Source organism: Neomonachus schauinslandi, chromosome 11 (genome assembly GCF_002201575.2).
Source record: "Neomonachus schauinslandi chromosome 11, ASM220157v2, whole genome shotgun sequence".
NCBI classification, from domain to species: Eukaryota; Metazoa; Chordata; class Mammalia; order Carnivora; family Phocidae; genus Neomonachus; species Neomonachus schauinslandi.
In genome coordinates, this window is record NC_058413.1 from 27,873,730 (window position 1) to 27,901,228 (window position 27,499).

The following is a 27,499-nucleotide window of genomic DNA, read 5'->3' on the forward strand; positions in this document are numbered from 1 at the left end:
CCTTCCTTCCTTCCTTCCTTCCTTCCTTCCTTCCTTCCTTCCTTCCTCTTTCTTTCTTTCTCAAAGCGTGCGTGCGCATGAGAGAGAGAGAGGAAAGGAGCAGAGGGAGAGGGAGAAAATGTGAAGCAGACTCAGTGCTGAGCACAGAGCCCAACATGGGGCTTGATCTCAGAACCCTGAGATCATGACCTGGGCTGAAATCAAAAGTTGGATGCTCAACTGACTGAGCCACCCAGGTGCTCTTCATGTTAAGTGTTCTTATGACAATTAAAAAAAGAGAGAGATGTAGTTAGATATTTAGCAGATATATGTAGCAGATATATCATTATATTTAGCAGATGTAATATTTTCCACATATTATTAGTTTTTCATTCAACAAATATTTACTAAACACCTACTGTGTGCTACATCCTGTGTTAGGTGCTATGGATGCATTAGTAAACAAGAACATGACACAATTTCTGCCACCAGCTTATGGTACAGTAGACAGAAACATCAAGGAAACAAAAAATTAAAATAATGTTTGTAAGTGTGAAGATAGAGGTAATGAGTACAGAGGTAGGCTACCTGACCTGGTTTTGAAGAATCAGAACAGACATCTTAGAAGAAGTGACATCTAACTAAAGGAAGAATAAGATTGATCTGGCAAGAATGCTTGGAAGAAAAGGGAGAATATTTTTGGCATTTATAAAAGACCTGGAAGTGACAAAATGGGCCACTGTGGGGATTGCAGTACAAGAGTCAAACTGCAACTTGGAGTTCAGGCAAGAGATGGGCTAGAGAGGTTGCCAGAGGTGAGCACTGGACTAGATTAAAAATTTACTTAAAAGTACCTCTATAAATATTTATTGAATGAATTAATAAAAATCTACAGTTAATCTGGCTCTCACATAATTAGTCCTCGAAACTTCAATTGACTCAGCATGTACACTATATTGAAATAACAAACATTTCATCCTAGGTCAAGATATTAAAAAATCTGACAGAATTTCTCACACTTCTCTCTATGGGACTCTTACACACACACACACACACACACACACACACACACACACACTCACGGCACCAGAGTAAATCTCCCAACTTTTAAAGCAAAGATGAGGGAATTATTTTAGTGGGAAGGAACTATTCCTTCTTGATACAAACAAGCGACTTGAGTGCTGCCAATTATTTAATTAGGGCACAATAATTTTGTCTTATGTGATGGTGTTAAGGCTTTTCTCGGGATAATTTTATATAACATTTACTAAGAGGAATGAGCATTTTACTTTCTTTTCTTGTCATATTTTTTATAAGATTCATGGTGTACCATGCTTAGGCATATATTTTTTAAAAATGTTGAAAAAAAGGTTATATTAAAACCCAAAACAAAAAGCATAATTATTTAAATATTATACAAAGCATCATTTTAATCTGCTTGTTTTCTAAATTTAAAATAAACATTCTGCTTTCCAAATGAACCAATTACTTTTTCAGATCATAACTATTCAATAATTACCATTTTTAAATTTTTTAATATTTACTGCAAAGCAATGTAGTATCAACTTTTCTGATTAGAAAATAGATGCTTGTGGGTAAAATGGAAGCAATTTTATTTTAAAAAATATGCAGATGCATCCTATAATAAAAAAGTACATTTAATGATCATATAATTAGATGGGAGGAGTAACTGGGTATGATAAGATGAATGGATCACAGCTTTTACTGCCTAAGTTAAAATTTAGCACAAAATTAAGGCTGCCTACCATTAGAATTACTGTATAAGTTAGACTTTTTTCATTTTATTGCTTTGAAATAAAGTATATAGTTTACTAATTTACTTTGATAGTACTCCCTTTTCTTCAGAAATACATGTCATAAAACATATTATGCAGCTCACTGGTAGAAATTATATAGTTGAAATTAAAAATGTGGAAATATATAAATAGTTTACTTTGACACTTTTTTCAGGATACTTATTTTAGGTGATGTTACTGAAATCTCATGTGACTCACTTATAACCATTATATCAGTTGAAATAAAAATACTATAGAAAATAATAAAAGTTAAAGGTTACATTTGTTAAAAATAATTTATATTGCATTAAAAATATGAGTGTTTCACTTACTATACTGACTAAATAATTATGTGATACTAGAAAATTAATTTACAAAAATATCCAAATAAAGTTGAGGGTTATTTGACATCAGTTACTTTAGAAAGACTCTGTGCAGAATGCATTACTGATTATACTGTTTCATAAGATTATAGAAAAAATTGCCCTTATTAAAAGGAATCTTTCCAAGGGAATAATAAATTTTAATTAAAACTAATGGACAGGAAAAACGTTCCATGCTCATGGATTGGAAGAACAAATACTGTGAAGATGTCAATGCTATCTAAAGCAATCTACACATTCAATGCAATCCCCATCAAAATACCATCCACTTTTTTCAAAGAAATGGAAAAAATAATCCTAAAATTTGTATGGAACTAGAAAAGACCCTGAATAGCCAGAGGAATGTTGAAAAAGAAAAGCAAAGCCGGCGGCATCACAATTCTGGACTTCAAGCTCTATTACAAAGCTGTCATCATCAAGACAGTATGGTACTGGCACAAAAACAGACACATAGATCAATGGAACAGAATAGAGAGCCCAGAAATGGACCCTCAAATCTATGGTCAACTGATCTTCAACAAAGCAGGAAAGAATGTCCAATGGAAAAAAGACAGTCTCTTCAACAAATGGTGTTGGGAAAATTGGACAGCCACATGCAGAAGAATGAAACTGGACCATTTCCTTACACCAAACACAAAAATAGACTAAAAAAAGGGGCGCCTGGGTGGCTCAGTCATTAAGCATCTGCCTTTGGCTCAGGACATGGTCCCAGGGTCCTGGGATCGAGCCCCACATCGGGCTCCCTGCTCAGTGGGAAGCCTGCTTCTCCCTCTCCCACTCCTCCTGCTTGTGTTCCCTCTCTCACTGTGTCTCTCTCTGTCAAATAAATAAATAAAATCTTAAAAAAAAAAAAAGACTCAAAATGGTTGAAAGACCTAAATGTGAGACAGGAGTCCATCAAAATCCTAAAGGAGAACATAGGCAGCAACCTCTTCAACCTCAGCCACAGCAACTTCTTCCTAGAAACATCACCAAAGGCAAGGGACGCAAGGGCAAAAATGAACTATTGGGACTTCATCAAGATAAAAAGCTTTTGCACAGCAAAAGAAACAGTCAACAAAATCAAAAGACAACCAACAGAATGGGAGAAGATATTTGCAAATGACATATCAGATAAAGGGCTAGTATCCAAAATCTATAAAGAACTTATTAAACTCAACACCCAAAGAAAAATGATCCAATCAAGAAATGGGCAGAAGACATCCAAATGGCCAACAGACACATGAAAAAGTGCTCAACATCGCTCAGCATCAGGGAAATCCAAATCAAAACCTCAATGAGATACCACCTCACACCAGTCAGAATGGCTAAAATTAACAAGTCAGGAAACGACAGATGTTGGCGGGGATTCGGAGAAAGGGGAACCCTCCTACACTGTCGGTGGGAATGCAAGCTGGTGAAGCCACTCTGGAAAAAAGTATGGAGGTTCCTCTAAAAGTTGAAAATAGAGCTACCATGTGATCTAGCAATTGTACTACTGGGTATTTACTCTAAAGATACAAATGTAGGGATCTGAAGGGGTATGCGCACCCCAATGTTTATAGCAGCAATGTCCACAATAGCCAAACTGTGCAAAGAGCCAAGATGCCCATCGACAGATGAATGGATAAAGAAGATGTGGTATATATATACAATGGAATATTATGCAGCCATCAAAAGGAATGAAATCTTGCCATTTGCAATGACATGGATGGAACTGGAGGGTATTATGCTGAGTGAAATAAGTCAATCAGAGAAAGACATGTATCATATGACCTCACTGATATGAGGACTTCTTAATCTCAGGAAACAAACTGAGGATTGCTGGAGTGGTGGGGGGTGGGAGGGATGGGGTGGCTTGGTGATAGACATTGGAGAGGGTATGTGCTATGGTGAGCAGTGAATTGTGTAAGACTGTTGAATCACAGACCTGTACCTCTGAAACAAATAATACATTATATGTTAAAAAAAAAAAAAAAGACGACGATAGCAGGAGGGAAAGAATGAAGGGGGGGAAATCGGATGGAGAGACGAACCATGAGAGACGATGGACTCTGAAAAACAAACTGAGGGTTCTAGAGGGGAGGGGGGTGGGAGGATGGGTTAGCCTGGTGATGGGTATTAAAGAGGGCATGTTCTGCATGGAGCGCTGGGTGTTATATGCAAACAATGAATCATGGAACACTACATCAAAAACTAATGATGTAATGTACGGTGATTAACATAATAATAAAAAAATAAATAAAACTAATGGACAATTAGGAATAAGTGATTCCTTTGATAAACTAACATGGGCCAAACTTTCCAGGCCATCTGAGTATCTTTAGATACTTTAGATAGATAGATAGAGTCACATTTCAACAATCCAGGACAGGTTAAAAAAGATACCATTTTATCACAACTTCTATATGTGGTCTTTGAAAACCCATTTTAATATCCAAATGCCTTTGTTTAAATCATCTCAATCTTTTCTTTTACAATTTAAATTTCATAATCACTTGGTTCTCCATGTTTGTTGTTAAACCTAACCTTATGATTAAACCTCTATATATATTCTTGAAAATTACTTCAGATTTCTCATTCTCTAAGATATTAATAGTAAGTCCTTTAACATCTCCTTGTCCATCATCTCAAAATATTTGATAATTTCTGATTCCAAAGGAATCACGAAAAGAATACAGGGCAGTAAGTAAGTTTATTTTAAAGTCTACATAAGGAATCTGTATCAAAAAATTTAAATACTTCCTGCTACAGTGTTCAATTTATTTTTTTCAAATCGATATTTTATCTTTCAAATCGATTTTTTATCTTTAAAATAAATTTGAAACTTATTTTGAAAAATATTTTTATGTTGAAATGAGATAATTAAACCCTTCTTAAAAACATTTTTTGTAATATGAAAATTTACTGAGATGGTTCAAGAACTGGTAAATTCTGGTAGAAGTCAAAATACTAATAGAAAATCTTTGATTTTTGACAATTGTGGTATATAGATAAGAGAACATTTTAGAAAGCACAATTTTTTTTTTAATGACCATGATTTTTAACTTCATGGTGAAGCTAACCTATAGATAGCACTTGTAATGGCGGAAAATGTTCACCAAACATTTTTGGGTAAAAAAAAATATTTGTAGTATAAAAGCAATCCTTATGAAAATTGGAAAAATTAGAGAGAGAAAGAGAAATATCTCCCTTCTGCTACAGGCATAGTTTAAGTCTTGTTTCACAAATAAAAGGACCCTCCCTAGCATATGGAGTAGTTGCCATGTCCTCCCAGGGATGGTCCGTAGCTATGTTCACCTCAGCTCATCAAGAAGAGGTGAACTGTCAAATCTAATTTCAGTCATAGGGTGGTTAGGTTGAGACAGATTAGTGGTATGCAATCATGATAGATAGTTTATCCTAGTTCCAAAATGCCGCTTGGGAAATCTTGAACTCCAATGAACAGAGACTCAGTCAATATTAGTGTCAAAAAGGTATACAGAGACAAAATTTGGTTGGCAGCACGAAAGATGAAGCAAGGCGAAAAAGTGACCAATTGCATGTTCAAAATCGAAATTGAGAGGCATATTACAGTTTGGAAACACTTTAAATATCAGAAGAGTCATACATTATTAATTGTTCATTGATTAATATTTAAAACATGTTCCTCTAAAGTAATATATTTTTAGAAAGACAATATAAATGACATGTATTTTCTTATTTCAAAATCTTTATTCTCACTGAGATGCAGAATAAAGAGGCCCCTCTTAGATATAGGATTAAGACAGTAAGATACTTTAAAAAAAAATATGTAATTTTTACTCTCTTTCCTTCAGTTGAAAATTCCAAGAGACCAGACTTTTTAAAAGAAACATTGGTTTTGTGGAAATATAGTAACATTTAAGTGTTACATAATTTGATGACTTCCTTAGGAAGAAATCAGGATATAGTAAGGGTATAAACTTAGAATGTAGAAGAACTTAATCTAAAGAACCTTCCAAATATTTTCTAAACACTGGAGAATATACATTTATAAATTGTAAAATACATTATTCTATCAGCAAACACAAACTTCGGTATCTTTAAATCAACCCCCCCAACCCAACTGAATTTCCACAAAAAGAGTGTCCTCAGTGTCACTGCCTGAAGTGATATGCTCTGACAAATCTAACAGCTCTTTCTGTGTCATTCCTAATGCACTTGTCACTCAGTATTATCCATCCTCATTAATGACAATGGGAAAGTTTATCTTGGGAACACGTTTTAAATCATCTCCTCTTTACAATGGGACCATGAAATCTCTTACAAAACATGAGGCGGGAACTCCTCTGACAACAAAACCCCTTCCTGGCAGCTTTATTCTTAATTCCTGTTCAAGGAGTAATCTGTTTATTATAAAATCATACAGAACAATATATTAAACAGAATTTGAAACAAGAATAGCTAGTGTGATTTTCAAGCTTACAAGTATTTTTACAACATTTTTATTAGGCTGAAAACACTAAGTTGAGTCCTTTTTGTAGTGGTTTCATGCAATCTTCTTTTCTAGTCTACGTTATAAACACCTTTGAGAAGGACTGGTTTTATCTAATTTTAAAACAATTTACAAGCCCAAAGACATTAATCTTTATATAATTATTTTAAAAATAACAATAGGCATTAAATTAAGTAAAAGCAATTTTGAGTAAAACTCCTCACATGTTTAAATTTTCTAATTAAAATGGCAAAAGATTCCAACTCAAGTCTCATACAGCTTAAAAATACTCTGACCAGCCCCCAAATTACTTTTAATAATATATTTATATTTTAAGCTTTAATGTGGTCTTATTTCCCTGCCTAAGAAATTCCTACAGTTTAAAAAAAATGAAGTGAAAAATAAGCAAGGCGTCTTGATCCATAGCGGCCACTTAAGCCTTCTGTTTTAATTTGGCTATCAATTACATCACTAGGTAGTGTGGATAATGAGCAGCTAATCTTTCTTTGGTATACTTCTCCTGATAAAATCAAAACTTGTTAGAAATATATCCTTATGTTACTTATTATGCAGTCATCAAAAGTTTAATGCTACATTTTGATTAATTTACTTATGGTGAAATAATCTTAAATAGATTATAATAAAGTTGAAAAATCACATTTAGTGTTGCTTTTCTCACTTTTAGTCATCTGAAGCTCATTTGTGAATTCAAACATGCTAAAAACAAAAATACTGATTTTTAATATTTAAATTCCATGGACCTGTAATTCATGAAGGCTTTTTAACCTCAGAATTCAAGTCTATTACTTTAATATTTCTAATTAACACCTTATTTAAAAAAAAAAAAGAAAAAAGTTCCTTTAAAGGATGTTCTAAAGATTATACGTGCTTCATGTTTAAGATTTCAAGTTAAATGAACAATAAATAGCATAAAATGGTTAATTTAATTTGTTTTATAAAATACAAAATCTAAGGAAAAATAAGAAGATATACACATAAATTTTAATTGTTTCTCATATATTAGGTGTTTATTAAGAATCCAGTTATAGTATATAAAATAGCAATTAATGTGTGGCTTCAGAAAGTAGTTAGTACTAATGTAATGGGTGGGAAGTTGCTTTAGCATCTGAAAGAATTTTCTAGCAACTGTAGTTGGTAGAGACTGAAATGGGGTGCCTCTAAGAAAGTGGGTTCCTCATGAAGACAGAGAGGCTGGGTGAGAAAATATGTGCATACAATAAGAAGCTGTCTTTGAAGCACTTTAAGCTCCCTTCTGATTTTAGCACTTTAAGAAATCTAGGTATTTTCTCAAAGAGACACACCTGCATTATTAGTTCAGAAAATGCAAATTCCGTATCAAGTGATTATATGAATTTATTATATTACTCAAAGCTTAATTTTAAGATGATCAGTCATATCCTCTAATTGACAATTCTTTCAGTGGATTTTCTTTAAAGCATGTAGTCTTCTAAAGTAGCGGTTCTTATTTACAGCAAACGTTCTCTGTAAATGACCAGATAGTAAATATTTTTTGGCCTTGCGTGCCAAAGATATCAATTCAGTGATGTAGTGTGAAAACAGCCATAGACAATTCATAAACAAATAGGTCTGGCTGTGTTCCAATCAAAGTTTATTTAAAAAAAACAATGAGGCTGCATTTGCCCCATAGGTCATAGTCTGTGAACTTCATGCTTTAAAGTATCAGAGGCAAAGCTGGTTTAGTATTGTCTTTTACTTACCTATTTTTACATGAACTAAACCATAAGAATCTTTCCAATAAAATGATTGGAATGTTATAATATTTGAATGCTAAAGCAAAGAAATGACTCATACTTACGGCACTATGAAGAGTTGATCACACTTCCAAAATATCTTTACATGTACTCTTTCTGTTTCTTGAGTAAATTACATATTAAGTCAATAGGACCCATGAAGGAAATGCATTCAGCTATAAATTATGCACTGTAAAGCTTTTCTTCTGAATATAATTGTCCTTAAATTTCTATCTGGGCCAGAATGGTTTCCCAGGAGGAAATTCTTAAGAAGCCAAACTAAAGAATTAGATTGGGACTTGTCAGCCCCATGTGCATAAAGAGGTCAGTGGGATGATTCTTCAATAATGATAGTTCTGATGATTTGTTATTACAGAAGTGATATTAGTTGCTTTATTACCAATGTACATTTAAATCTGAACTTAACCAAAATGTTGTGTTTATTGTTCCACTGTACGTAATTATTTCATGCTTAACTCCTGAGTCTCACAAATCTTTTGTAATATTTTTCTGTTAAAAGCCAGGAAACCATATAGGCAATAAAACCCACTCTATTGGCCCAAGAAGACCAGGCATATTAACAGGCAATTACTGGGTGGGTCAAAGGGGATTAGAAGGTATAGGTACTTTAAACCCAAGAATCAGAACTGATTCCTGTCAGGTGTGGGGGACTTCTTACAAATTTGGAAAATTTCTTATAATATCTTTTAAGACGAAGCATTCAAAATAATTTTCAAGGGGCAATAAGATGACAGTGAGTAATGATTCAAATAGAATACCAATCACTTTTTGGTAGCTAAAAATTATATATTTCCTCACTTTCTATCTGATATTTCTGAAGAGTACAGCTCAACTTCATTTCAGCAGTAACGGTTCATTATATTATTAGCTGATTTTGAAATAATTTTTTGCTGAAGTATGACTGACACACAATATCCTATTAGTTTCAGATGTACTGAAACTATCGTTGTGATTCAATATTTTTATACATTATGAAATTATCCCCATGATAACTCTAGTTACCATCTGTCACCATACAAAGTTATTATGATATTGGTGACTATGTTCCTTTGCTGTACATTATATCCCCATGACTTACTTATTTTTATAACTGCAAGTCTGTACCTCTTAATCCCCTTCACCTACTTCTCCTGCTCCCCCAGCCCTCTCCTGTCTGATAACCAAGTTTGTTTCTTGTATCTATGAGTCTGTCTATGTTTTGTTTCGTTTGTTCATTTGTTTTGTTTTTTAGATTCCACATATAAGTGAAATCCCATGGTATTTGACTTTCTCTCACTTATGTCATTAACATAATACCTTATAGATCCATCCATATTGTTGCAAATGGATCAGCTGCTATTTTTGAAGGTTATTTTACTTATTTAAAACCTTAAAACCATAAAACCATTTATGAAAACTGTATTAGCAGTATCAGACTATTACATATAGTCTGAAATGGTGAGATTTTATAGTTATACTAATATGTTTTGAGCACTGTCAAGAGGACATTTCATTCATTCATTCATTCAATATTTTTTGAGCACATACATGATCAGGTACTGAACTAGGAAGAGAGGTTACGATGATGAATAAAACAGACATAAGTTTAAAAGCATTTATACACCTAAATGAAACACGTTTTCCCAAAGCTTTGATATTTTATAAAAGAGGCTTAAGCATGATCACGATGTTTTCACTATGCTAAAGAAGTATGGCAGCAAAGCCAAACAAAACATTGAAGAGTGGATATTCAAGAGCTAAACAATGAGCAGAGATTACTTGGATCAGGGATATCCTTGGCTGCTTACATCATGATTGGCCTTAATGACTGGCCTTAGTATTTTTCTATAGATATCAGTCCTACAGGTTTTTGAAGGGTAATTTATCATTATTCATTTGATTCATGACTCAAATCCATTGTTAAATTACTTTTGTTTGACCCAAATTTGATTTGGCATTGGCTACAAATTTAAATTTTTTATAGCATCCAGCAACCCCCCAAATAATTAGGGGTGTATAGTTGTGTATCTGAATGGCCAAATTCAGAGGGAAGAATATAGAAAGTGCTGGATAAATTTATTTCATTAGTATATTTTTACTAATTTGATTTTGAGAACAAAAAATAACTTACACCTCAGATATATATATGTGTGTGTGTGTGTGTATGTTTGTGTGTATACATAAAACAAAATCTAAATGCATTAAAATTACTGTAAATTACAAAATATTTTAATCATTAGTTTCGCTTTCATCCTAAAATCTTAATTTATTGAAAAATCAGGTGAGTGAATTCATTCAGCACAGATCATTACTAATACTTTATCTGCACCACCATTTGTTTCCCTCAGAGCATTGGAAAGGCTGTGAGAAATAATGAAAATAAATCACTGTCTAGTTTGATTACTTTTTCATACCTATCCCTTACAAATTTTGAACTTCAATACCGAAAAAGTGGGGTATATACATCTTAGCCATTTTGAAACATGCTAGTTTTATGGTAAAGAACATTTGAGGGGCGCCTGGGTGGCTCAGTTGGTTAAGCGACTGCCTTCGGCTCAGGTCATGATCCTGGAGTCCCGGGATCGAGTCCCGCATCGGGCTCCCTGCTCGGCGAGGAGCCTGCTTCTCTCTCTGACCCTCCCCCCTCTCATGTACTCTCTCTCATTCTCGCTCTCTCAAATAAATAAATAAAATCTTTAAAAAAAAAAAAAAAAGAACATTTGAACACTACCACTGTGCTATGCTTTTCTATATCTGGACATGATCCATGGATTTAAACAACTGTGTGAATATGTGTAGGAGTAGTTTTCCTTAAAAACTTTCCTTAAAAACTTAAAAAAAAACCTTAAAAAATATTATTTTAGTAATATTCTATAATTATATCAAGAATATAGCACTAGTGCATTTGGTTTTGCTCAACATTTTAGCAATTTGTTTGTGAAAATATTAATAAAATAGTATTGTATTAGCTTTTCCCTTTGCCCACTGAATACAAGATAAGTTGACCCATTTATTTACAGGCTCAACAAGGGCAATCCATTTCATGCTATAGCACTGACCCTTAACAAAGATCTTGTAAATGAGTAGCCTATTACAATATGTACAAGTGACCTTTAATTGCACCAAGAGGCTTTTTGTTACAAGGGTTTTCAATGCTACACCATAGCTACAGTATAAGTTGGTAAAATATTTCTTAGGTTGTTGAGCAGATATATCAACAACCCTTCTCCCTATCAAAATATATATACAAAAAAAGTTTGAGGCATTTAACTAAGTCTACATTATAATAATGCCTTTTAAACGACTACTGATCAGAAGGATAAGCTGTTTTTCCAACCATGGAAGAATTAAATATTTAGAGCTTGCATAAACAATTCATTAAGTCATTAAAAATGTAATAAAATTCAACTTTGTTTTTAATAAAATAGCCTTTGGAAACAAAAATAGTTATTTCAAACCTGGTACTAGGTTCATTTTATAACAGAAAATTTTAATCTTAGTAAAAGACACCTCTTCTCTGGGACTTTTACATCTTTGAAATGTTTAGGGAATAATTACATATCCAACAAAACATACCCAAATACTCAAATACATTCCAAAAGTTATTTATATTAAGTAAAGGTATTTAGAGCAAAATTTCAATGAAGTATGGTCGGATATTACCATTGATTTACTCAGAAATTTCTGAATGAGTGCAATATATTTTTGACAGTCTTACAAAAACCTGAAACCAAATACTCAATTTCATTAAACCATTCATATTAAGTATCTTATTTCTGGAAGGCTCATGCCAAAATGATTTAGTCTGATTCTCTACAACAATGGTGGGTTGACTTGACAGCACCTGACAAAACAGTTCAGTGAACTTCACTATACCAGATACAAAGAACCTGAACTGGCTACTCTATGAAATGTCCATTGTGGCATGGAGTTATGACAGTAATAACTCTGATGAAACTTTAATTTCTACTTAAGTAAGAGAACTGCTTTACTAGTTTTGTGGCTAAAGCCATTTCCATTACACCTCAGTTTCTTTTAGTCTCTTAAAAGTTTTATCTTCTAAAAACTAATAATTTATATTAATCTCATATTTCCTTAATGAGGAACATTTCTTATACTAAACTGTAGAAACTTTTTTACTAATATTGATCGATAAAAAAGGAAAATATTTCACAATCATAAGATTTATTGCTTAATTTTGCTTAAAGATGGTATTTAAAGGACTTCCAATAAATGAAACATTTGCAACAGAAAAAGAAATAGGTATTAATATGAATGGATCAAACCTTCATTAGAACAAGTTATGATAAAAAAGGAGGCAAAAAAAATTTTTAAAAACTGAATTTGGTATCTTATTACCTTATAAAACGTATATGCCTTATCTCACAAGATAATTTTTGATGCTTCAAAGATGATATAGGTAAAATAATTTAGAAAAATATAAAAACATGGTAACTATGAGCAAATTAATATTTGCAAAAATATCTGAATGTCGAATGTAAGTGAATATAATAATACACTGTAATTAAATTTTAATAGTTTTGAACCATATCAAAATAGTGAACCAAGCAAGGGAACCCTGTTTCTTTGTATAGAATATTTTCCCCACATTACATAGCTAAGATCTAGAAATCCTACAGAAGTGGTTAGTGTTTTTGGGAATGGCTTTATAGTTTTTGCAAATTAATTTTTCTATTAAAAAATACCTACCAAATACCAGAAATTAGTAAAAATTGAGGAAAAGAACAATCTTGCAATCCTAATGTTATATAAGGGAGAAGCTATGATTAATCCAATCTGAATTTTGTAAGATATTTTATAAAAATAGAGTAGAAATGCTTACTAGGAACACAAGAATTTTTAACATGAACGTTAGAAGATTATATATCAATGTGTGTGTATATTTTTGAGGTTTGTTCTTGTTTATGTCTCAGGGCAGAGGCTTTCTGGTCATGCACTGAAGATGGGATGGCAGTACCTCTTGTAGGGTGGTGAGTAGCTGTGGTTTCAGAGCCCAGGTCTTTGGTCTAAGTGTCATTTCTGTCAGTTATTAACTCTGACTTTGGATAAGTTAGGTTACTTGATCTCTTTGAACTTTAAGTTTCCTCATTTATAAAACGTAGATAATCATGGGATGCGGTAGTTGTGATATCTCTGAGGTAATGGCTATAAAGCACTTGCAATAGTCCTAGGCCCCTGTTAAACACTCAAACTTTTTATTTTTAAATCAGTAATAATTAACAGAGCTCCTGAACATGTTAACTTTCCAGTGTAATTCTGTACATGGAGTTAAAAGATCGGGATTTAATCCTAGCTCTATGACTTTGGGAAGGTTACATAACTCCGTATATTCCCTCACATTAAAATGTGCGTAAAAATGCCAATGGCAAGGGTTCCTGTGAGCATCAAATAAGAGTTAAATATGGTAGTCTATACGGAAGTACCCAACACAATGCTGAGAATGAATGAGATACTAGATACATGCTTTTAAATACACTTATGGTAGACATGAGTTTCTCTAAAAATAGTACTTTTTTTTTTTTTTTTTTTTTTTAAAGATTTTATTTATTTATTTGACAGAGAGAGACACAGCGAGAGAGGGAACGCAAGCAGGGGGAGTGGGAGAGGGAGAAGCAGGCTCCCAGCTGGGCAGGGAGCCCGATGCGGGGCTCGATCCCAGGACCCTGGGATCATGACCTGAGCCGAAGGCAGACGCGTAACGACTGAGCCACCCAGGCGCCCCTCTAAAAATAGTACTTTAACAATTTAACAAATATTTGTGGAACACCTACCATGTGTGCTTGGGATTTCGCCACAAAAAAAGACAGACTATGTCCCTAATCGTGTGATGCTTACAGCAAGTAAGGGAATAATGTTGAAAAATAACAAACTAACTGATAATCAATTGTAGTAATATGTGTTACACTGAGAATTAAAATAGGGTACGTGATAGTAGATAACTGAGCGAATACTTCAGATGGGCCAGTCAGGGATGACCTCTCTAAGGAGATTGAGATATTTAACCTGCAATCCAGTGACAAGAAAAAGCCATGAAAGGATGGAGGGATGAACATTCTGGACATTTGCTGTGCAAAGACCTTGAAGAAGGACTAAAGATGTTTTAGGCACAAAAGTATTCCCAAAGTTACCTATATTAATCACAAAGCTCACGGATACCATATTTAGTAAGCTCTATAATGTGTTCTTACTCTTCTAGGCACCTTGGAGGTTATATCAGTAAAATATATGTTCTCACCTTCTAGCTGATGAAATGGGATAGCCATGATTTGTCATCATTTTTGGTTTTCTGTTTCTCTGTCTTTCTCAGACACTATACATAGCACATTGTGGCAGGAAGTGGTTTAGGAAACACCATATAAACTGGGTGATATCTGCTACAGCAGTTCTACAAATGCTGTAAGAAAATCCTTGAAGTACTGCCATATAATTTTCCTGGAGCCATACCATAGAATACATACTTGTATGTATTGCTTGTATTGGCAAAATTCAGGAAAGAGGAGAAGAGACTTTTTTTTTCTCTTTGTATCCTTAGACGATGCTGAATCTCTACCATCCAATCTCAAAAGTGAGACTGCTGGACTATAGGTACCACAGAATCTTTAACAGACTCATGGACTGAAAACTATTTGGCAAGATTCTAAATATTAGACTTTTGCTTTGTGCCACCATCTTGCTATTCAAATACATGCTTTCTTTATATTCCTGACAAAAATGTAGTATGAATTGGTATAAAAATTAGTGCAATGTGAAATATTAGACTCTAAGTTCAATTTATAAAATGGCCATTTTTATACAGAAATTATTCACAGTCAAGGTGTCATTAAGATAATTAAAAATACTTCTCAAAGAAACAGGATGCATTTGATATAACAAAGTATAAGCTTAATTATCTCAGGTGATGATGACAGTATGGAAACTTTAAGACATATAATAGCCAAACATGAATTTACTCTTCCTTGCCAAATGAAGCAATGATGTTCTGCCAGGACAACTCACAGGAAGCATGTGAGATGAACACAAAAGCAAACGGGCCCTGTGCTGCCTAAGGGAAAGTCAGCAAGATGGCAGCTTCAATCATTCGGAATAATACTAACGCAGCCTTAGGCTTTTCTCAGAATGGAAACATGTCACTATTACTGCAATGTTCCAACAAATCAGAATGCAGAGAAAAGAACACTTATGCAATCACATCGTGGAAGGGCACTTTACTCAACATTTAAGTGGAAAATAATTATAAAGAAATTTCAGAAAAATTGTCAGTGAACATAAATGACTCAGGGAAAAATGTTTTTTTCTTTTAATGCGTTTAATAGATTTTTTAAAAGCTTACCACTTAGAAAGAATTTCCTTTTACATTCTCCTTAAGGAATTATTAATGTAAACACTAATTTTTATGAAGTGGTAAGTGAAAAGTTTGGGATTCGGGCTGCCATAAGAAATATTCATTTTCCCCCGATACAGTACCATCACTTTGGAAGTTTGATCAAAGGGGATAAACTTTCCCAACATTTATATAGGAAGTTAAAAAAATACTTCAAATATTTTGGGAACTTACCTAATCAGTATACTTTTAGCATGTGTCTGGTCATGTAGCCATCTTTGGTCAATCATCAAAAAATCAAAGGCAAATTGGCATGACTCAACCCTAACTTTAATACCGCATGATTGTGTCGTGTAAGCTTGTTTTGTGTGAGAGCTGCTGTGGTTTTAGTAGAGAGATTAACAACCGGACCTAAGCTGGCCTCCAAACCTTGCCCTGCTGATGCCTCAAGCTCTTTGAAGTCTGACCATCATACCTGGCAAAACAACAGTGAGAACTAGGATGGTGTCAGATCTAATCAAGTTGTTCGCTGCAGCATAGCTAACTATGGGGTTCACTAATTGGCCCAATTGCGGATTATACCTTTTGCTACAGATTCAAGACAATAATTTAGTTAAATGATGTTTTTTTTTTTCCTTATCTCTTCTAATTAAGATTCCAATGTGGGAAGAAATAGGATTAGACAGAGTCTCAAAACTGTGTTCCCCTTAAGGTGGTATGCACTGTTGATAGGCTCGCTATGACATGTGGAATATATAAGAGCACAGTACTACCAACTTCTGGAGAGTCTGTGAAACCTATATGACCCTACTGTATGTCTACCTTATTTAGGAATTAAAAGTGTAAATATGGGGATGGTAATACAATGAATATATTAAGATGTAAACATGTACAAGATGACATTTCCATTGTTAAAGAATGTTAATTTGAATTTATTTTTGACAAATGATTTGATCTATATGAACAGATGCCTATGTTCCACTTTGATTTTCTTTTGCTAACTGCAATATATCTGGGAAGTGAATATTTAAATATTTATGGAGGGCATCATTATCAGAAAAGGTATATCGTGCTACAACTTAATGTTCTTGAGTCAGACATTTATGTTTCCGTTTTTTTTTAGTGACATAATTGTTAATTGACAAATAAGTCAACCAACTCTCCTCTCTACCTCTAAGTATAGTAAACAGTCACCTTTCTACTTCCCATTTAAAACTGGAAAGGCTATTGATACAAAATGTAGGGAAGTAAGGAAACCTAGGACCAAAGATATCATGCAACTCTACATTGTCCAACATTGTCATAGTGACTACAAGAGTTTATGCTTTTCCAATATGTAAAAATTTCAAATAATTCTGCTGAATCATATCAAGTATATTGTAGTACTATATAAAGCTAACTTATACTGATGGCATATAATATTTTGATCTTAATACTTAAGAATGAATTTTCTAAGTAAGTGCATCAAAAATAGTTGTTACTTAATAGATACTGGTTTATCAGTTCTTCTGTGAGAAAAAGTTCTTGATGACTGGAGAGGTACCAGAGTCCTGTGTTCTGAATTAGGGACAAAGTATTAAAGACTATCTTGAGAAAACTTAATCTACTTTGATTTTCTGGACTCTCAATATTCATTTAATGTGCAAGACCCACATAAATATACTATTTATGATAATTACTATTTTTGGACCAATTAAAGCCTATATAAGTATTGTTTATCCTTATTTTGAAAATTTGCTGTTATGATATCATCAAATTAAATGAAGCCACATTTCAAATCCTACCAAATCTTACTTGTTTAGGTATTACAATTACATCATAATTACTAATATAAAGAAAAAACTGGTTAATGATGATCCCAGCATTAGAGAAGCAAAAATTACAGAAACTGAAAAAAAAAAACACAAGTCTAAGTGGTTATTTCAGGTTGGAAGTGAAGCTATGTACCCAAGTTACATTTCTTGTGGAACTTAATGGAGAAAGTAGTGTTTATATGTCACTTGACCAGTGGAGCTTACATAATATTTATAGCTGTATTATTTGGATAATTTTTCAAACTCCATAACTTATCTATATACATATATTTCAGCAAAGATTTTATACCTGCTAAGTGTATGACTCTGTTCTTAGTTCTGGGATAGATATGAAGATGAAAAAGACATAGTTTCTATACATTGAGTCTATTATTATATCTTAGTAAAGCCTTTTGTTATAAAATATTCAATTACTACATAGAAGGTATAAGTAAGCCAGTAGAAGGCCTGGTACACAATAAAGGCTTAATAAATCTTACTATGACTGAAAAAAGGTTATGTGGTAAGCCAAGGAATAAGTAGTATGTCGTGGTTAATCAAACATGCTAGAGAGTTTCCATGTACAGTTTACAAGGATTAAACATTTTCAAAGAATTGGAAAGCTTTTTTTTTTTAACCTGAAGCCAGACTGAATCAACCTTAAATTTTCTCTTTTACTTACCCAGAATGCATGCCAGTATTTTAGTGTCATTACTATAGATAAGATTCTGCTATGGTTTTGTAGAGGGCCTCATTTATAGAGCTTCATAGCTGATGAATACTAGGTATTAGTAAAAATTTACTGTGATTAGATAAATACTTCCACTTGAATATGAATAATACCAATACACAGCCCAAGAAGAAAGAAATATTCTTCTGCCTTTTCCAAATCACTCAAAGAAATTAAAGACTGCTGGTTAGAGCTGCTCTACTTACTAGAGGCCCTTGGTGGCTGTCAGTTAAAAAAAAAAAAATTTCAGTTTTCATATATAAAAAGAGTATTTAATAAATCAAAGAACGGGTACCCTAAAAATAGAAATAAGGGTATTTTCTTTTTTTTTTTTTTGCTCCTTGTTTCCAAACATGCCAACCATGTGAGACCATGTGACTGACAGAAAATTCCATCATGTAACAGATCTACCTGTATGGAATCAGAAAACTTATTTCTGCTTTACCTGCTAAACCACCTTTCTCTTCTGAAAGTAAAACACAGATTCAGTGCCTGCTATATTAGAGTCTCACACTTTACAGACTCATAGAGTATACATCTTATTATCTTTTTTTGGTATCAGTTTTAATAAAAACATTTGTTGTGCATATTAAAACAATGTCACATCATAATTTCCCCCCAATAAAGGAATCCTCTCATTTCCAATTTCTACAATGTATTACCAAAGACTTGCTATCTGTTGGGTATGCATTTTATAAGGTATAATGCTGTATTTAAATAATTTAGTCTTATGTGAACCACATGATTTTATCTTGTTATAATTATATCTATATATGCTACTATTAGGTTTGTTTCGTTCTTGAATTCCTATTTTTTCTAATCACCAAACTGAATTTTATGAGTGAATAAATTATTTGGAATGTGTTGCACCTATATTTCTATGTATAAAAAAAAGATGACGGTTATAAGCCAAAAAGGTAAAGGATTTGATCAACCGTATTAAATATTAACTTTTTAAAAACCAACCATCTATTTGTGTTTTGTTTTCAAATACTGTTTCCAAACCACAGGTGATCAATTATAATTGTTCTCTTAGTTCAGAATGTTGGGAATAGAAAAGAGGAAATGGAAAAGAAACCTATGTGGTTTATAAAAGATCTCACATCACCTCCAATGGTAAAGTATAGTCACTTTATTAGAATCCAAGTTTATTCAAAGGAGAGGTCCCACTTGACATTATTTAAGTCCTTTATTTCTACCTCCTCACACCCAAAATAAGACCAGTGTGTGTGTGTGCATATATGTGTTGTGTTCTCTGTGTGTGTGTGTGTGAGAGAGAGAGAGAGAGAGAAAGAGAAAGAGAATAAACATGATTCACACTACAGTGCTACTTTTTTCTCTGGGTGCAATATGATTTTCACTAGGGAATCTACTTGCTTAGTTTGTATGATGATAGACAAGATACCTTAGACCTGCTTGTCAGAATACTCATTTGGGAGAAAGGTGTTGCACAGAGGAAAAAAAAAACCCCATTTTTCATTAAAAACATAGGTTCAACTTAAAAGAAAATGATGAGGCATGCTTTCCTTGTGACACTAACTATAACTTTATGCCTCTAAAGTTTTTAAGCAAAATATCGCTTAAAATTGGTAAATAATAATGGTAAATTTCTTAGTATTCTATCAGAAAAACTGAAACAAAGTTTGAACAATTACAGCATTGGGTTCCATTTCAATGGTTTCTTTTGAGAACTAAAGCAAATTAGCTCAAGAATCAGTATTTCTACACTCTCTATCTTTTGGCTTTAAGTGGCTTTTGAAGGGAGTATCTCCAGATGAGAAACTTCTAACACTCCTGCAGAGATGACCTGCTTGAAGAACTGGCTGCCTGATTAACTATTAACTGCTCTCAATAGGATTAGATAATTAAGGACATTGATGACCATTAATTAGGAGGAGGGCACATTAATTTGTCACTGGATAGGGCCCTTACAATGATTTATAGGTTAGTGCTACTTGCAAATGTGAAGGGAAAGAGAAAAAGAGGGAGAACCATGAAGTTACCTTATCAAGTGGCCAGCTAAAGAGGGCAGAGGGTCAAAAAAGGGCCAAAGTGGTCACTTAAGGGTGAAGTCCCAAACACCAAAGCAGTGCCAAGCCACATTGACCATCATTTGGTGATGAAGTTAAAAATATGCTAATTTATTGGTGGCAATTCTCTCTTTTTATGGTTTCAAGCAGTTAAGACAAGTGGCCTGCTTAAGAGCTTTTCATTTGAAAAGAGATTAAACAAAATGGTTTGTCAAGGCTGCTTGGCTGTTTTATGTCTTTGTTAAAAAAATTGCACCGACTATACTGATAACTATCACATCACCCAAAAGCCATCTCTCCCTGGGCATTTATTTCTTTAATAAATACATCAACTCTAATTGCTTAATAGTGCTATGTTCATTTGCTCTTTAGCAAGATTAAGTTGAAATAAATCTTTTGTACCACTACTTTCTGTCACGACTGCTTGCATAAAGGTCACAAAAAAAGTTTTCAGTTTTGTAGAAAATTTACTTAAAGACACTGGTGTAAATTACACTTTGTTTTGTTCAGCATGGAAAGCGGAAAGGTGATTTCACTAATAGTAAAGAAAACTGCTTTTAGAATATAGATAAGGATCCTCTTTTCTTAGCCATACACAATTGTGGGTAGCATTCACATTCCACACACAAATAAGCACAGCTCATTAACATTTAATTAAATATGCTTTTGAAAGCCTTGGAAATACGCATGTCATACTTACCATGTAAGTTTGGAGCTTACTTTGAATAGACGTTTAAAACAAAATCATTTTTTGCTATACTCTAATGATATGCCATTAAAAGAGAAAAAAATAAGATAGTCTAAAAACATTATTTTGTTACACCAAAAGAACTTAAGAATATTAGCAGGAAACGTCTTCTAAGAACTTCATTAAAGTAAAAAAAATCATATATACATATGTATATATATATATATATATATACATATATATATACACACACACATACATACACACATAGACTATTTAACCTCAAGTCCATGAACTAAAATACAAAAATTCTCTCTTACCTCAATGGTGAATAGCTTCCTTTTTAATTTAAAAGCTAAGTCTTTGACATCGGATACATCATAAATCAAGTTATTAAGCCGAGGAATCTGCCGAATATGAATCAAACCTTGTGAAAAGGAAATTAAAAGAAAAAATTTTTTTAAAAACACTGTCTTAGTGCATAAATTAAGAGTCTTACAGCAGAATCCTGTAAATTTACACACAAGCATCCTCCCCTTTTAAAACTGGAGCTTACTACCAGGAGCAATGAAGCAAATGGTGTGATTATACTCAAGTAATCAAGCAGAATAAGATAAACAGAAATCCTTGTGCGAGGAAAACTAATTGCATTTTGGTACAGAAGTACAGATGTAAAGAGGGATCTTAATACTTGTCAAAACTACAGCCGGTTTGTGTGTGATTTTCTCTTGTATTTACAGTAAGCAAATATGGCTATCACCTTGCATGCTGCCCACGGCACCACTGAGTGATCTTTATTTTATTAAATGCACCAGTAAGCAGCCAGCAAAACAAGGCTTATGGGTTACTGATAACCAGTGAAGCACTAATGAAAAGTATTTCATTTTGTACCTTATTAATGACTTGAGCAAACCACTGAAGAAAACTACATTTCAGAGCACACTCTAGGATCAAACTTTAACCCCTATGCCATTCCAAGACCCTCATTTCTGTGGCATGTTAGACCTTTGTGTAGCTGTTATAAGCTTTGTAATAGTGCTAGGTAAACCGTGAGCTTTGGCCTCTTGTCAGTAGAAACACTTGCTAATTTTTTCTGACAAGGGCACTGGATGCCTTTTGTGCAGCTTAATGCAGTTTCTGACTAAACTCGGGGTCATTTGCCACAGATGAAGACATGGAAGATTCTTCAGTGCATCTCTCTGCCTGACTCAGCCCATATTTAAAATCATCATCCCAAAGACACTGATCTCTAAACATGGGGGAAGAAGGCAAATCCAAATCTGAACAAATGAGATGCATCTTATTTAAAGAACTGCTTTTGTGCGTGTGTTTGAATGCTTAGTAATGTATGTATTCATTTTAGCTTCAAAGGGTAAACCTCTAGGTGCTTAACTTTCAAAATGGCCTCTTCAAAAATAATTCACTGAAATATCTGATTTATTAAACTTAAAAAAATGCAAAATATGTTAAGAAGACAGCTTTTAGATACAGATTAAATATATCTTAGACAGAGCTACTTAGTAAAATACATTAGAAACGAGCACACCAGACTTTCACTTGCACATTCCTCATTTTACCTTGGTGTATATATATATATGCTGGTTTAGCTCTTAAGTCAGGAGGCCTTACACAATGAATGAATACAGTTTATTAGGTCCTTCTTATTAACAGAAATGCTACCTGTCGTCAAAACCCTTCATTAATCTGTTGGTAATAATTTATCGATTCAGAGATTTCAGCACAAAACATCATAGCCTTTCACCCTTGAAATGTTTTAATCAAAATAACTGTCTTAGAATATAAAATACAATTTACTAAATTTATTAGGTCATAATACTTACAAATGATATTCAGATATAATTTATTAAGGTAATATTTAACTTGAGTTGTTTTAAAAGAAAGCAGAAATAATAAAAATTGAAAAATAGTTTATCTAGTTTTGAGATAAATAAGTCCTAGGAATGTAATGTACAGCATGGTGACTATGCTTAACAATAATGTGTTGTATATTTGAAAGTAGCTAAGACAGGAGATCTTAAAAGTTCTCATCACCAGAGAAAAAACATCGTAAACTATGTGTGGTGATGTATGTTAACAAAACTTAACTGTGGTGATCATTTCATAATACATACATCTCTTACATCATTACTTTGTACACCTTAAACTAATAGAATGTTGTATGTTGATTATAGCTCAATAATAAATAAAAAAAAGAAATAGTTTAATCTTAATAGTCTTCTTCCTATAATAGTGACAATAATGGATTAAATAATTATACAGAGGGTTATTCTGGGCATATAGCATATACAGTTATGCAAGTTAATAATCATGAGGCAAATTATTTTATGTAGTTTTTGTTCATAGCTTATATTTTCTAGCCTTTAAAAAATACTTGATTGTTAGATTGTGCTGTTTTATTACTTTTTAAAAGATTGTATGTTGACTTCAAAGCAGTGGTGGTTATCATATAAAGTATCTTATCATTTTTTTTTTTGTAGACTCTAGAAATTGTCAAAGTCCTGCAATCACAATCTTATATAATCTTCTAGCAGGCTTCAAATAAGATATTCAGTCTTTAGAGGTTTCCATGGAAGTACAGTAGGTCCACAAAAATAAAAGCAATAACTGACATTTAGTCAGTATAAGTAAATAGGTAAAAATCTATCATTCCCCATATTCTGTATTTTATTTAGAGCTAAGATGTGCAAAACTATTAAACCTTTCCTATTTCAATGATTCTATGTAAGAACCTTTATTTTAAAAAATCTCCAAATTAACCAAATGACCAAAATATTACTAAAAACTTCAAAAAAAATTAAAATCTGATTAATTGACCTGTGTTTATACTAGGGTGGCAATATTATAAAATTTGCTCACAACTCAAACAACAAAATGAGCAAAGTCCAAATATAATCAAAGATGTTCACTTTCTGAAAATGTGATTGACTAGGGCTTTTAAAACATAGTAAGCATGAATTTTATTTTTCATATAGGTAGGCTTTGTAAAGCATAAACCACTATACAAAGCTGTTGTTATTAGAATTGATATATTTATTTCAAACATGGCTAATAAGTAAACTGATTTCATGACAACTTTAAGTCCCTGGGACAATAAAATTTTTATCTGACTGAGGCATGGCTTAGTACTTGGGTTTGACTTCTTTCAAGTAGTTAAAACAGTCCATAGTCTTAATGTAGTTTGGTGACAAGCTGCCATGAAAGAATGGTCAGGAATGGAAAACATTTAACAGATATATTATAAAATAAAACTCATGCTACTTGACAGTAGATTTTATGACTGGATACAATGCTTCCAGGTATTCTAGAGGCAACCCAGGATATTCTCTTCTCCTTATAAAGGTGCTGCTTACCATGATAATCCTTATATAATGGGTTGGTTTCTCTCTCAGAACCAATGAATGATTCCAGACCAACTACTGTATCTGACAAGTTTGTAACACGAGCAATAATTGCTTTATTCTGTAAAACAAGAAACAAAACACTCATTTTATATTTAATAATATAACATGTATTCAGTGCCATTATGCCATCTCAGTGACAAATTGTAGAGGAGATAAACTATCAACATAGAGAAATAATTCAAAGCTACCACAGGCTGAAAGCTGGATGAAAATATGCACTTAACTGAAAATTCTAGCCCATGTAGGTGTGCTATTCTAACTGGAAGAGCTGAAGAAAATATTCTTATTTTTGGTAGAGAGCATAAATTGATTATTTTTCTTCCATTTTAAGGGTCAAGGCTACCTTTATCCTCACACACTATTCTTTTTCAAATTACTTTACCCATTGGAAAATCTGATAGACATCAGGATTCAGAAGCAGTAGATAGTACAGTATAATGTGTAAGGCAAGGTCCCGCTATCAGCTGTCAACTGGGACCAGGTCCCAGCCCTGTAACAGCTGAGGTCCTCTGTATCATTTTACAATCACGGAAGGGTCCAGCTAAGAGGCTGCAGCATGGATAGCTCTGGAGTCTTCTGTTCTCTCCTTCCAGATGCTATTTCGCTCTGGGATAACAATAAAGGCAAAGAAAAGAGAGTAGATGACTAGCACTAAACTAGTAGTCTACACTTTCCTTCCCAATACAACCTGACATGAACCAAAAACATTGCTAAATAATACAGTGTAAAAAAAGTCACATTTTAAGTAGCAAAAGTTGTAAAATACTCAGAATTTCATGGCTATAAAAAATCATTAAAAATATAATCATTAAATACCCTATAGGTTCTCTTGAATTATTTTATTTAGTGGAGATTCAGTACTTCTTTTAGCCCTTGACAGGGTGATAGGTCAGCAAATGTTTCATATATTATAACATCCTAGAAAAATTTTTGCTCTCAAGTTCTAGATAAGTTGAAAAAATGGTTCTTCGTAAAATTTTATACTTTTGAAACTCCCATTTTATACACTCATAATATCTACCAGTTTAAAAATAATCTTTAGAAAAGGATGGGAAATGTAAAGCAGTTAAGAAAATTTTAGTTTGATCCTATGACCCCTGTTAGAAGAAAGTCCAAACACAATGAAACACATTCACTTCCTGTAAACACGACTGACTACTGAGCTTACTGGTATTCCTCTGTTTCTTAAGTCCTGTAGTAAGGATTGCATAAGAATGAAAAATAAAAGAAAACTGGTCAGTGTTACCTGACTCAGTCTGAAATACATAGTAGCTCCTGTCACTAAACATTATGCTGAAATGACTGGTTAACTCATACCTAGGGCAGTATTTGAAACTCCTCTGTAAGTAGAAATATGTGTTGTATAAAGAATGTTTCAGCCTTTGAATCAGTATGCTTAAAAGGAACCAGTAAAAATAATTATCCTTAAATGGCTTTAATACTCTTAATGATGTGGGTACCAAGTATAGAAAAACAAACAATTTGAAAATGCCTATTTTTTTCTAAGGCAGTTTTTCATTCAATGGTAAGAAAATAATACAGATCGATTCCTTACTTTCAGTTCTATGCCACAGGGGATGGTCCTACTCCAGGAATAACAGGGGCTTCAGAGGCCATAAACAAGTTCCTCTCAATATTTCTTTAGCCAAAGACTATTATATCAAACTCATCCAGGTTGGGTTTCAGCCAGTTATTCTTCACCCAAACAAAAATGTCTGCCAGACATTCCAACAGCTGGGAGACAGTTCACAATGAGTCAACTTGAAAATGATTCATTGTGCTGAGTACTGAACAATGTTGGGGTGGGGGTGGGGTGTGGCTGGGTTGGTTGTAGAGGGTGAGAACAAGTGGGAGATGAAGAATAACCATGTGGTTCTCCCATTAAGAAGAATCTTAGATAACAACCAGCAGGCTCTTATCATTTCACTTTTAGGATAAACTCAACTGGGAAGAGTACTCCTGTCATGGACCCTCAGATGAACAAGCACTTATAAAAGCTACTGACAATATTTCTTAATCAAAAGGTCAGATTTCCTTTTATCTATAAATACAAGACTAAGCCTTTGTATCTAAATATCTGAATCTAAAATGGTAAAAGTCAGTTTTTGTTAGAACTCAAGTATTGAGATATGCAGTGATATAAAATAGGGCTTTTTCAATTATTTTAATAATAGAAATTATAAGGTTTAAGTATGTCTTCCATTCTAGTAGCATATAAGCAAGGTCCTGCATATTTAAATGGACAACCTGACATTCAAAGAGGGTTTCTTTCTTTAACCTTAAAATTTACTAATAAACCACTTAACACCCTGTAATATTTGTCAACATTATAATTTTTAAGGTAATTTATGGAAGATTTAAAAAAATCAACCATCCACTTTGTAGAGGAAAACTAATGAATTCCAAAATAAAAGATGTATACAGCCTGGATTTAGAAATCTGAGAAACTCATTAATATAGTTAATTTATTGTGTTTCTAAGTTCCATAGGTTTACACTAGAGTTATTAACTACAAACTAAATTTGATTTTAAAAGCTTTCATGAAGTCTTAGAGCAAGAAAAATAAGTTATATTTAAGAATGACCTTACTACTTTCTGCACAGCAGTTTTGGAAAATAGGTTACGTAACGTGGCAAACTTGATGGTGGAAGTTGTACAGATACCGAAAAAAAAATGTCTATAGAATAAAAAGCACTGGAAATTATATAAGAATAACATCTAAGTTTCTGACTGAGATCATCTTAATCTTAATTATAAACTCATTCAGTATTCCAGTGATGTATAAAAGCATAAAAGATATTTGGGCATGTAAATGTACATATTTTTAAAAAAGCTAAAATAGTGTTACAGATTACTTCTGTACCCCCAAGATTCATAGGGAGTATGGTATATTGACACAATCATATCTTAAAACTACTCGTGTCCAAAGGTCTTTCAAATCATAATGGTCTTTCAGATAAAGGTAGGTAAATTTACTTAAAAGAATACTAAGTGGTCTTTCAGATAAAGGTAGGTAAATTTACTTAAAAGAATCTAAAATTGATAGCTTTAAAAATCCTTAAAGGCATAATAATCACAATTCACTTCAGGGAAAATACACTATGGACAATAAATTGTCAAAATATAATT

General features: G+C 33.0%; 1 protein-coding gene across 2 annotated transcripts in view; it reads right to left on the bottom strand.

Moving 5' to 3' along the window:
• Positions 1-27,499, bottom strand: part of ELP4 (elongator acetyltransferase complex subunit 4) — a 250,305-nt gene that overhangs the window by 98,228 nt on the left and 124,578 nt on the right. For both annotated transcript variants that reach the window (XM_044919304.1, XM_021684719.1), the window contains exons 8-9: positions 24,320-24,428; positions 21,269-21,375 (exon numbers count right to left, since the gene is read on the bottom strand). In XM_044919304.1, the coding sequence (XP_044775239.1) occupies positions 21,269-21,375; positions 24,320-24,428 (216 nt within the window). The remainder of the gene's footprint in view (positions 1-21,268; positions 21,376-24,319; positions 24,429-27,499) is intronic.